Source organism: Mytilus galloprovincialis, chromosome 7 (assembly GCF_965363235.1).
Source record: "Mytilus galloprovincialis chromosome 7, xbMytGall1.hap1.1, whole genome shotgun sequence".
Lineage (NCBI taxonomy): Eukaryota > Metazoa > Mollusca > Bivalvia > Mytilida > Mytilidae > Mytilus > Mytilus galloprovincialis.
The window spans coordinates 34,101,419-34,114,995 of record NC_134844.1 but is presented as its reverse complement, the minus strand read 5'-3'; the positions used below and the strand labels follow the sequence as shown (position 1 = coordinate 34,114,995).

Here is a 13,577-nt window from a genome sequence, read left to right as displayed (position 1 = left end):
CCGACAATGTTTTATGAGTTTAATCTCTTTAACATGTCTAAGGATATGAAAAGCTTATATTCGTGACAAAAAGTATCATCAATAAAACTGTGAATAATATTGCAGTATAAAAAACTCAAAATAAAATTTCCTTAAGTGTTTTCTCAAATAGATTGTTTTCATATATGCAAGGATTTTAGCGAATGTTTCTATCAACCTCTTGAATGACAAACAGTTTTGACATATTAGAGATAGAAAGAACAATATATTTTACACGGCAATATGGATATGGATATCTTGTATAAACTTTAAAGCTAAATAGGATTTAACTGATTACAACATTTGTAAGTTTCAAATTACATGTTAGATGTCTGCTGCATGAAATTACCACTTATATCTTGCTATATGTAACGTATATTTCACATCCCTTTCCAGCATTTTCAACTTTTGAATAAAAACTTCAGATTATACATTTCCGGATAAACAAGATTAGTTTATTCATAGATGTAATAATTCTATGGTTTATTCTAGCAAAGTTTCAAGTTAATATTTTTCACCGACCCCAACAGGAGAACACATTAACATTCAAATATTACAAAGTAACAAATTAATGCGTTCATAACATTTATTCATTAACATTTATACAAGAAGTAATACATATTAAAGAAAAGCTTTTGTCACCGTAATAAGGAAAGACTTAGCAACCGTGAAAATAACATCGTAAAAGTCAGAATTTCACACTCAATAAAATTTCAATATTATGTTTGGTAATGCGATTAAAAGGTAAACATACTTTTTTTTCTTTCCGTTTTATTGGAAAAAATGTATAATCAAACAAGAAATGATATTCATCACCTACTTTATTTTTAAGAATAATAGCTAAACTTTGTAGGTCCTTTTTTTATTTTCAAGACAAACAATATATATGTCACTGAGTCAATTCAATTACATAAGTTTTGGTCATTCAGTGTGGGAGGAAACAAAACGGAAGGGGCGTGGGTTCTAAATCCAATGGTTGCGATTGAGTAAAGTTCAAAAAATTGGAATCATTTTCACTATCACTTCGAAATTAAACAGACGCACTTTAACTACTCTTGTTACAAATAAGAATGTAATAGGCATGGTGAAAAAAACTTCTTCATTCGGATTTAATCTTATCAACGGTCATATAATGGCTTCACGTGACGTAAATAAAGTAGAAACTGTCTCTAATAATATGTACATTGATCAAACATTTATATCATAGATCATGAACTTGAAAAATATGTTTCTTGCAGGTTAAATAAAAACTACTAATGAATCGAAATGGATGAAAAACATTGCAATATTCAAAATGCAGTAGGAATATTCTCCGTTAGAAACATTTTTCTTATAAAGCTCACTCACACAGTCAAATATTTCACAATTACAAAAAAAAACATCAGAAGTTTAAGTCTATATATTTGAAAAAGCATGCTGCCTCAGACATCCTGATTACCGGGAGAAACACCTTTATGATACATAGCTGCATGAAACAATCAGACATCCTGGTTACCGGGAGAAACACCTTTATGATACAGAGCTGCATGTAACAATCAGACATCCTGGTTACCGGGAGAAACACCTTTATGATACAGAGCTGCATGATTCAATCAGACATCCTGTTTACCGGGAAAACACCTTTATGATACAGAGCTGCATGTAACAATCAGACATCCTGGTTACCGGGAAAAACACCTTTATGATACAGAGCTGCATGTAATAATCAGACATCCGGGTTACCGGGAGAAACACCTTTATGATACAGAGCTGCATGTAACAATCAGGCATCCTGGTTACCGGGAAAAACACCTTTATGATACAGAGCTGCATGATACAAATAAAAACACTTCCTACTTCCACGACAAAGTGGTATGTTACACAAACTGCATTTATATCTGGTGAATATGTCCCATCCATTTTTAGTCTTGGCACCAATCTTGATACAGTAGTGGCATCGCTTGTGGTTACCATCTACCAGCACTGATGTATGATCTGTAGACATAGGTACTGACATGATACCAGGGTCCAGTAAACCATCTGCAAAAGAAAGATTATTTTCATTATAAGAGTAAAAGTTTATGGAAGTTGCAATATCGTGAAAATAAACAAATACGTACATTGTTTATAAATTGGGATCACATAAGAATGTCATTTTAACAATATCAATCCTGTGGTAAAATCTACTTAATTCAAAGTATGACTATGTTGGATTACTTTTGAATGGTTCGAAATATAAAACCCATTATAGACATTTTCTATTTCTATCCACAATGACTATATAAGACTTATATAAAAATTATATTGTATGAATGCCAATGAAACAACTCTTCTTTATGGACAAAACGACGTCAAAGATAACACCTTTATATCACCGTACAGCCTTGGACGATAAGCGAAACCTATAGCGCCTAGTAAACTATAAAAATCACAGAAATGACAAATGTAAAACCATTCAAACGAGAAAACTGACGGACTGGGTCTCACGTCTAGTATATGTGATGGCTGTCAGCACTTCGGTGTTGACATGAATTTCAATTATATGGTAATTTTTTAAATTTCCTGTTACAAAACTTTGAATTTTTCGAAAAACTAAGGGTTTTCTTATCTCAGGATAGATTACCTTAGCTATATTTGGCACAACTTTTTGAAATTTTGTGTCCTCAATGCTCTTCAACTTATGTAGGAAGACGGATTAATATAAGGGAAACCTTGTTTCCGAATCCCTTTGTAATATTGTATCACTGCATTTATATGTGTATGTCATGTACATGATTTTTTGAAATAAAATAAGTAACTTTGTACTTGTTCGGCTTTATAACTATTTTGATCTGAGCGTCACTTTGGGCTTGTTCGGATGTGTCTGGTTATGTAATGTATTTCAGTTGTTTCCTGTAATTAGTTAATATTTCAGTTCTATCATGTACAGCTTTTGTTTAGTAATTTTATAAATTTACTGTTGGCAAAACTATAAATTATTCTAAATAATAAGGATGTTCTGGTAACTAACAGAAAACTCTGGCCGTTTTTGGCACAACTTTTTTTATCTTTTGGTCCTCGATAGTGTTCGACTTTGTGCTTGTTTCGGCTTTCAAACTTTTGTATCTGGGCATCAATAGTAGATCTTGTGTGGATAAAATGCACTTCTGGTGTATTAAAATTTTCAACTTGTTGCCTTTTGTTGGCTGTTGTTCGTGTGCTTCTTTGTCAATTGTATTCTCCAATTTATTTATATTGTAGTCCTGTGGTGTTGAGTTGTCATTTTAATGTTATATTTCACATGGTTATAAAAGGGGAGGTTTGGCATGCCACAAAACCAGGTTCAACCCGCCATTTTTTTTCTTTAAAAATGTCCTGTACCAAGTCAGGAATATGGCCATTGTTATATTATAGTTCGTTTCTGTGTGTGTTACATTTTAACGTTGCGTCGTTTGTTTTCTCTTAATTTTGAGTGTAAATTCACATTGCGATAAGACGTGTCACGGTACTTGTCTATCCCAAATTCATGTATTTGGTTTGATGTTATATTTGTTTTCTCGTGGGATTTTGTCTGATGCCTGGTCCGTTTCTGTATGTGTTACATTGTGGTGTTGTGTCGTTGTTTTCCTCTTATGTTTGGTGCGTTTCCCTCAGTTTTGGTTTGTTACCCCGATTTTGTTTTTTGTCCATGGATTTATGAGTTTGAACAGCGGTATACTACTGTTGCCTTTATTTATGAGTCTTACATGTATGTAGACGAAACGCGCGTCTGGCGTATTAAACTATAATTCTGGTACCTTTGATAACTAATTAGAAAAAGACTGTTACATGCAAAATCAGATAGTCAGAAACTATTTGAAATTTCTAAATTGTGTTAATAATCTGTAATCCTTCACCTTCTAAATGTGAATAAAATAGTATCAATCAAATCAGAACCCTAAGCCTAAAATAGTAATCTCTATCAAGCTAACAGGTATCTTTCAACAGTATATAATCATATTAACATATATATTCTGGTTATTTTTATAAGGATAAAAATACTTCAAAGCATTCACATTATGGTAATGTATAGTCCTGCCTCGGCACAAGTACAAATCGTATATATATGCACTAACAAATACTTAAAACCTTCCTTGTACAAGTAAATTCTTGAAATCATGCATTATCTTAATGAACCATTGAGTGCCTTTCTTTCTAACATAATACATATGGTATTGTCACGAATAGTGCAAAACAGTATTGCCAAGTTCAGATCTGAAAGTTAACGTATACTCAAAATTTCAATCAAGAAAAGAAATGGACCATGATTATAGAAAAGTCTTATAATGTAAATAAGGTATCAATGCCAATAACCAAACACCTACAATTTAGTAGTAAGCATTCGAAACTAAAAGTGTATTTCAAATCTCTAGCAATGTCTATATCTAATTTAAAGTCAAAGAAGTCTGACAAACAAATGGAACATGTAAGGTCATTAGTTACGATTTTCTTATCCCAGGAATAGATTAATTTGGCTGTATTTGGAATTTTGGTATATATTTTGTTTTTTTAAAATAAGTATCAAATAAAAGGTGAATGACACTTGACCCTTGAAGAGCATATTATGGCTGACAGTTTTGAATACTACAAACATGTATGAATAAATTCTAAAATTGAAGGCATATATTGTCTGTTTCTCAGATGTAAGATACATTGTTTGGTGTATCATAAGTTCTGGTAACCGGTTTGGCGTGTAAATAACGGTATATTATAAAATTCCCCTAACATACTACAATGAATATATTGTTTTCTATATCAATATCATAAGTTATAACCATAACAGTAACGGTCCCACTACTAGAAACACTTATGAATCACATCAACAAACGACAACCACTGAACATTAGTTTCAGGTAACATTTTTAACATGCAAGTGACTCTACTAGACAATGCGTTGTGAAAAGATTATGTATAGATAACCAGAATCAGTGTTAAGCGCAATATTACAATCAGAACAAAACAAAAGAAACGAATACAGACAATTACTGACGAGTAACCAAGCTTTCGACTGGGACATTAATATTATATATTTACCGCCATCTGAGTACTCAACCTAAAATGTATTAATATCGATCGATATATAAAGATAGAAAGGTCAGTATACAATAAACATTGTTAAAACACCTTCTACCAATAGTTGGTTGACCATATCCTTTTATCAGTGTATCAGATTACTATAGACATAAACCATGTTTTGAATATCACATAATCACTCTAGTATATCTTAGAAATCTTAGAAACATTGATTGATCGATTTTTTATTTATGTTTTTGTGTTTTTCGCCACTTTCAGTACTATTGGTTATTTAGTGGTGGCCAGGGTTTTTTGGCGGAGAAAGGAAGAGTGCCTGGAGAGATTCATCCATATCAAAAACAACAATATCATAGTTTCAAATGTAAAAACATTACAAGACCAAATTGTACAAAGAGATCAACCGCAGTACTTCCAAGTAGATTTTAAACAGCGACGTAATGAACTGTGAAGTAAAAAAAAATCCAATTTAAACCAATCAATTGTTTGGGTGTGGTCTATGAAGACCAAGATCATGCAAATGGTACACCACAAAGCATTTCTTATTATGGTATACATCAAAACAAAGAGGAACATTACACTGGATGCATTTATACCGACATCCCATCATTTTTCATATGTTAGAAATGTGTAGAAATATTGACATGGTTTACGACTTCTATCTATGAATGTTTCTGTTTGTTTCGGATAGGTAGAGGTGGAATCATTGACAAGTCATGAAAATATATGCAATTTGTTAACATTAATAAAGCATAAGATTATTAGTGTTATATCACATTAACATCTAATTAGGATAAATTGTAAAGAAAGTAATTCAGCCTATGATTACACGGGGTTTAAAATCGATTAGATACTTTCTTTAGATGTATTAGCATACAAAGAGCTGAAATAAAAGGCGTTTTTTTTTTAATTTAGTAAAAATAAACATCAAAATAGACAGAGAATAATATAAACATACTCTTTGCCACTGAAATATATGTCTTTTCCAAAGAGTTATTGAAGGTTTCAGACTATTGAGCTCCAGGTGTATATCCTATGTCGTCTAGTTAATTCTAGTCAACTGTGATTCCCGCTTTTGACAATATTAATAACTCTGTATAACCACATGTATTTGTATAACTTAAATGAAACTACCAGAAACAGATTTCCTTATACCATTATAATTTATATTCAAATACTTAAGAACTAAAATCTAAGTGATAGTTAGCACAAATGATATTCTATATAAAATTGTAGTCATTTCTAAAACAAAAACACACAAAGAAAAAAAGACGAAAGTTACAACTGTGTTGGCTACATTCGGTGAAATTGTGCGATCCATTCACTGTCATTGATTTTATCTTTGAAAATCGTATGAAAAACTTCAAAACAATTTCGGTAGGTGTAACACAATGAAACATCACATTGGCTACACTTGTAAGCACTGAAGATATCCCATCCTCTTTTTGTCTTGATCTTGTTCATCCAACAATATTGACAACGTTTCCTGGTACCGGTCAGTATTGGCAAATGACCACCAGATGGTTGGGCTCCTGGAGTTGCCTGGATATTTCTAGCGGTCACTGAAACAGAAATTAATTGCATTTACAACAAAACATACTCTGTTTTTTAACAAATGTCATTTGGATACATTATTAATATATAGTTGACCTATTGCATATAGTATTTGAAAACAGACCTTGCAGGAAACTTAATTTTATCACTGATTTACAAATTAAAGTCAAGATCAGATGAACCGTGTATTTTTTAACAAAAACATCTTATCCTTCCATACCACACAAATAGTTGACATATTACTACATTATCTGAGAAACAGGCCTTATCTAATAAACAAATAGATATAATAATGATAAGATATGGTGTGAGAAAACCATTATAGGTCAAAGTACGGTCTTCAACACGGAGCATTGACTCACACCGAACAGCAAGTTATAAAGCCTCCCCCCTAAAAAAAAATAACAACAAAAAACAACAAATTGAGGTAAAGGTCAAATGAACCCTGACAGAAAAGAGGGACGAAAGATACCAGAGGGACAGTCAAACTCATAAAACGCCATGGCTAAAAATGAAAAAGACAAGCAGACAAACAATAGTAATCATGACAAAACATAGAAAACTAAAATATAAGCACGAACCCCACCAAAACCTAGGGGTGATCTCAGGTGCTCCGGAAGGGTAAGCAGATCCTGCTCCACATGTGGCACCCGTCGTGTTGCTTATGTGATAACAAATCCGATAAATAGTATAATTCGGTAGGTCACATTCATGAAAGGGAAGGGGATTGTAGAAACGACGTAAGAAACATATCCGATATCATTTGTGAAACGGTTATTCCATAACGGTCAACCAACTCCGTCCGAATGTACACCTTTAAAATATGTGATTCAACTCAATTTTCCAATTGTCACGAAAAGCAAAACTGTGTAATTTATAGTTATCTGTATCAAAAATACAATTTGACTATAAGCATATATCTATTTTTTTTCAATCAGTTACCGGAAACAAAATTTTAATCTGCCATGTATTAGTGAACAACAAATAGATTTCGTTTATATTTCGGTCTGAGTTATGCCGCTTTGTCTGTAGAATATCATCTCTTGACAAATAAAACTGATTGAAATAGGTCACAATATGTCAAAACTTAAAACACTGTAAAGGGAGTATTTTTCTGTGAGCTACATGGGAGGTCTCCATTATTACGTCACAGAACACAATACCCAAACAACTGAACAATATGGTAAAAGGTAACATTTTAACCTACGAAATATATGAAAATAAATATGTTGTGTAATAAATGTTAGTTTGTACAAATTATATTTTGTACAGGGTTTTTGTACAAGTTATAAGTTTTTTGACACATACCTTCTTACACCAGGTGATTAAAGCATATTATCCTGATTTAGAATAATTTCTCGCAATTTGATTGCCTGATTTTGTCCTAATAAATTTCAGTACGTTTTTTTATTACGTCAATTGAAATTATCTCCCTTATTTATTATGTCAATTGGAATTGTCTCCCTTACACCATTGACCTAATAAAATAATGAGTGGCTTTATAGTCCATATAGAATGAAATTCAAAACAGTGTGGCTGTGGCCATTGATTGACACATTAAATTCATCCATTGACTGGGACAATTTACGTGAACTTTTGTCTGTAACGACCACTGTTCACGACGTACCTACGACAGACATTTAAACTATGGGGTCACCAAGGTTTCTTAACGAATTTAATTATAAAATAATTCGAAAAATTAATCAGAAATAACCTTTATGTTTTGATTTAAATAATTGATATAAATCAAAACATCGTGTTATTTCTGATTAATTTTTTCGAATTACTTTATTAAGGTGTTGAGAACCTTTGGTGACCCCATAGTTTAAGTGTCTTTAAAAAGTACACAGTAAGCAATGATCGTTACATACAAACGTTCACCTAAATTGTCCCAGTCAATGGATGAATTTAATGTGTCAATCAATGGCCACAGCCACACTGTTTTGAATTTCATTCTATTTTTAATTTTTCACAGTTTTAGATTAAATATCTAAAATATGTTTTGTTGAAATTGTCCTAATATTGAATTTGAAAATAATAATATGTAATATAAAAAAACAGGAAAAATTCGTTACAAAGTGTCCAATTGTCCTAATGCAGAATTTATCGGGTCAATAAAATTCATATCGGATTTGGCTTCGCCTCACCAGAAATGAATTTTATTGACTCGATAAATTCTCGTATTAGGACAATTACACACTGTGGAAATGATATTTTGTAAAATGTATCAGTCAAATATCTAAAATTCAAATTCATATACTTCAACCTAACATTTAGTGCTATTCTCTTTGTCATTAAACTGATATGAGGACACCTGAATGGATTATATTCTAATTTTAGTTTTCTCATTATACCATAATCATATCCATAAAAAGCCAGTTTGTGTTTGTGTATCAATGCTCAGTATTAGACTGTATCATGCAGTTGTGGAAATATGACAGAATTATGCAAAAACAAGAATGTGTTATTGCATCAAGGAGACCACTATCCACCAAAGTTCAAATGAAGTGGATGTAAGCAATTATAGACAATAATACGGCTTTCAACAAAGAGAAATACCATACCGTATAGTCGGTTATAAAGGGCCACGACATGTAAATAATGAAACAATTCAATCGAAAAAAACTAACATAACAAAACAATTTACGAAAATCGTATGTGACAGACATGAACCACAAATTACAGGCTCATGACTTGGGACAGACACATAAAAAATGTTGAGGGGTTAAACAAGGTTCGGAACGCTCAACTCTCTCTTAACCAAGGCCAATGGTGTTACTGAACAACATAAGAACAAACTATAAAAGTCAGTTAACAGGGGCTTAACTCATTAGATCGATACAAACCAGAAAAAAACATCAAACCCATTTTTAAGTCAAACCCATGTCTAAGTCGAAATGAATAAGCTTTACATTATTAGCATTCTCAAGAGTTGTGTGGTGAGAATTTCATACTCGCTGCTCTTGAAATAACCCATACAAAGGTCTCTTTGAGGAGTCAATGCATGACATGCTGCATGGTAAACGGAGTCAATTGAGACCAAATTGGTCTCAAAATCAAGTGTATTGTAAGTTAGCAGACCTTAACATGCAGAATCAAATGCTAAATATATGAATATTAATAAATCCATAAGTTTTGTTTTGATTTTCCATGATTCCATCTATTTTAACTATTTGACTATGTGTAGAAAAAATGTTAGAGCACAACAGTAAAAAAAAATATTCACACAGACTTTGAATCTATTCGTCATGATTATGAATGAAACATATGCAACTGAATGTTCAGCAAACAACAATCAATTAGTCAATATAAATATTTCCTTTGGTGTGTTATATCAACTTTTCATTCTGTAACTTAAGTTATGATTTACAATATCCATACTGGTGCATAGGATATAGAGAAAACAAGCTTTGCTCCTATTATAAGTGGCTAAAGGGACGACAGAGTCGTTTCAGCATAGATATTTACGGATTCAAATATAGATAGGAAATCATCAGTATGTTCATGTTCCAGACCATATGAGTATTTGGAACGTACGCGTACTAAAATAACATGACACAAGTTATTAAGTTATATCTTTTATTATCGTAATTACCTTTTACATTTAGAAATGATTACAAATCTTTTGTCAATAATTACAAAACATTGTCTTGGTTTTTTCTTCCTTTTTAATATCGTACAGTAGGTAGAAATAAATGTATACAGCAGAAATAAAAATATAAATACAATTGAAATGAAGTGTGTACAGTAAAAATGAAAATTATACAGTAGGAATTAAAACGTATATAATACAAATTAAAATGTATATAATACAAATTAAAATGTATATAGTACAAATTAAAATGTATATAATACAAATTAAAATATATACAGTAGAAATGGAAATTATGCAGTTGGAATGAAAATGTATACAGTGCAAATGAAAATTCATCTCAATGGCCAAACACAGTAGCCTTCATTGATTGATTATTCCTGACATCCTTAAAACTTGACATTAAAAAATTGTTCGTGAAAATTTTCGAAACAATTACGAGGAGTTTGCATTCCGGAGCACAATGGAATTTCGCATTCTTTACACTTATATCGAGTGAGTATATCCCAGCCTGCTTTCGTTTTACATTTTGATAGCCTACAGAATTGGCAACGCTTTTCCTTCTTGTCACCAATAGAAACAAGAGTATGTTGAACGTCTCCTACATAATGATGTTTGTACTCTTCTCCACCGGTATGTTGAAGCTTGCTAGTATTACTTGAAAGGTATGGGAATAGTACATCTGAAATTATAAAATATAGCGTCAGGAAAATAATAAACTTTCAAATGTACTTTTTTTACAGAAAAATATAAATTTAAAAACTTTACGACAAATTGAAACGCACAAGCAGATACATTATCTACGCTAGCCAATGGTTATTATCTACTCCCCTCCTCGTATGCTCTAAGGAGGAGATTGGATCGTAACCCTTGGCTAGCATAGATGCAGATACATTTGTTAGATGAAATTCGACAAGTTTTATGTGACATTTTAAAACATATCTTATCATTTTTGTCATGAAAATAATTAAAATTGTATCTTTAAATTCTGTTTGTCGCATCAGATCAAACTTTCTTTTATGTTTTGTATTATGTGACCTTACTTTATAGAAGGGTTCGTATACTATACATATCCTTGGTTCAAAAATTGTGCCGGATGACAAACATACTAAACTCCACAGTTGTTTCAAACGGGGTTATTCTATTAAAACTGACACAACCATACATTCGACAATGCCGACCAACTAAAAGATATTCTTTGTACAGTAAATATACTTTGTACAAGCATTTTCCGAATAAATATATGGGTTTAACTTTGATTTACAACTAGCTAACCCTCCCACTTTTGCAGAAATTTGAAAAGATTCTATTATAACGGAATATTTATACGTCTTTATTCTTTTGGCATTTGTAGAAATAAATGCAAATAGGAGACATATCTATACTATTAATCTATACTATTAAACGAGAAAACCTCATTTTGTGTGCCGCTTCTCTTCTTTCCACAATAAATTAATCAACACGCCTCTGTGTCCTATAGGTACAGTACATAGTCGCATTTGTCATCTATTCAAATGATTATTCAGATTGAGTTATTTTGGGAGAAAAACGAGAAAAAAGGTCATCCAAATACTGTCCCGTCATTGGACGAAATTTTAAGTCAGATTAGACTTCCGGTTTGCGTTTTTCTGTATACTCTGACCATACATGATCATACATATACTACGAATAAAGTGCATTTTAATTCTATCTGCTATCATTTTCAAGTTTACTATCCACGACGGTCAGAGTTTATTAAACGGAGAGGGTCTGTATACTATATCAATTGACCACCATGGATCGAATAGTCAACTTAGAATTGAAAGTAAATACACTTTATTTATATAGTAATGAATGTTCATAATATACAGATAAGCGCTAAAATTATTCATGTAAACTTTTGATACCTTTTCTCAAATTCTCCAGTCATTAAATCTTTTACAAAATTCATTGATTACAAAAAAAAGATGTGGTAGGATTACCATGTTGAGACAACTCTCCACAAGAGACCAAAATGACACAGAAATTAACAACTATAGGTCACCGTACGGCCTTCAACAACGAGCAATGTACATACTATGTACATACTTAGCTTTGAAAGGCCCGGAAATGACGATGTAAATCAATTCAAACGAGAAAAATAGCGGCCTTATTTATGTACAAATAATGAACGAAAACAAATATGTAACACATAAACAAACGACAGCCATTGAATCACAGGCTCCTTACTTAAAGGTTCATAACATACTAAATGAATTTTCATATTGAAATTGATAGAAAACCAAACATTCGGAATTTTGGAAATGAAGGAGGAGGAATAAAAAAAACATTTTCCTATCCCTAATAACCTATGACTTATGATACTTTTGCTGAAATTCTCCAGTCATTCAATATTTTACAAAATTCTTCCAACAACACTTTACATACTTTAAACTACGCTCTGAATGCCCGCGATTTCGCGGGTGTGTTCTAGTATGTTTTAACTAAAAGAGTGTAGCAATTTAAATGCACAATTCTTGAAGAGAAATCTTACATAGAAAGTAATAACTGTACTTGCATCAGAATCAAGCAATATGCATTTTCTTTTGGAGTGTAATAATTACTCCCTTGTTCGAAAACGTTTGAACAAGTTAAACATTTTCCCGTAGATTCAAAACGATTTGGCATATAACGTCTTTTATGGCTAGGATCGCGATTTGGGTGAAAAAGCCTTGACAAAGTCTTTGAAACTCACACCGCCACCGGCACATACATGTAGAAAAGATCTGATCGACGAAGAAAAATCTATTTTTTATTAGCGGTTATTTTCCTTTAGCTTTTTGACAGTGAGACGGTATTAATAAAGGGAAACCTGTTTCCGAATCCCTTTGTATTAATGTATTAATGTATTACTGTATTAATATGTATATGTCATGTACATGAATTTTTAAATAAAATATGTTTAAAGTATAAAAAGGGTGCTCGTATCTGGTGGATAGTTGTCTCAATGCCAATCAAACCACTGGTTAAGTTTTGTAATATTTAACAACGCTTTATACACCACGAAATACTTTCAAAATATATGATATTTGACTTTTGCATGTATGATCTTCATAAGAGAATTATCAACTACGATGGGGTGTTTTAATGGACACAAATAAGTCTCCCCTTATCTATAGAATGTATCGAACTTACTCTGATAAAGGAAAGGTACAGCAGGGGCTGATCCAGCCATTTTAAAAAGGGGGAATCCCAACCCAGGACAAAGGGGGGTTCCAACTATATTTCCCCATTCAAATGCATTGATCGGCAAAAAAAGGGGGTTCCAACCCCCGAAACCCCCCCCCCTGGATCTGCCAATGTAAAGGAAACACATTCTAGTACAACAAAGGTATTGCCATGACACATAAGAATACTCATACTAAGT

General features: G+C 32.1%; 1 protein-coding gene across 3 annotated transcripts in view; it reads right to left on the bottom strand.

Moving 5' to 3' along the window:
• Nucleotides 1-1,765: 1,765 nt before the first annotated feature.
• The window catches only part of LOC143082836 (uncharacterized), an 83,550-nt gene continuing 71,738 nt past the window's right edge, over nt 1,766-13,577 (bottom strand). The window contains exon 5 of one of the 3 annotated variants that reach the window (XM_076258793.1): nt 1,766-2,037. In XM_076258793.1, the coding sequence (XP_076114908.1) occupies nt 1,781-2,037 (257 nt within the window). In that variant the 3' untranslated portion in view covers nt 1,766-1,780. Of the gene's footprint in view, nt 2,038-5,775; nt 6,609-10,162; nt 10,875-13,577 lie in introns of those variants that run through there. The other 2 variants (XM_076258791.1, XM_076258779.1) reach the window with 2 other exon arrangements.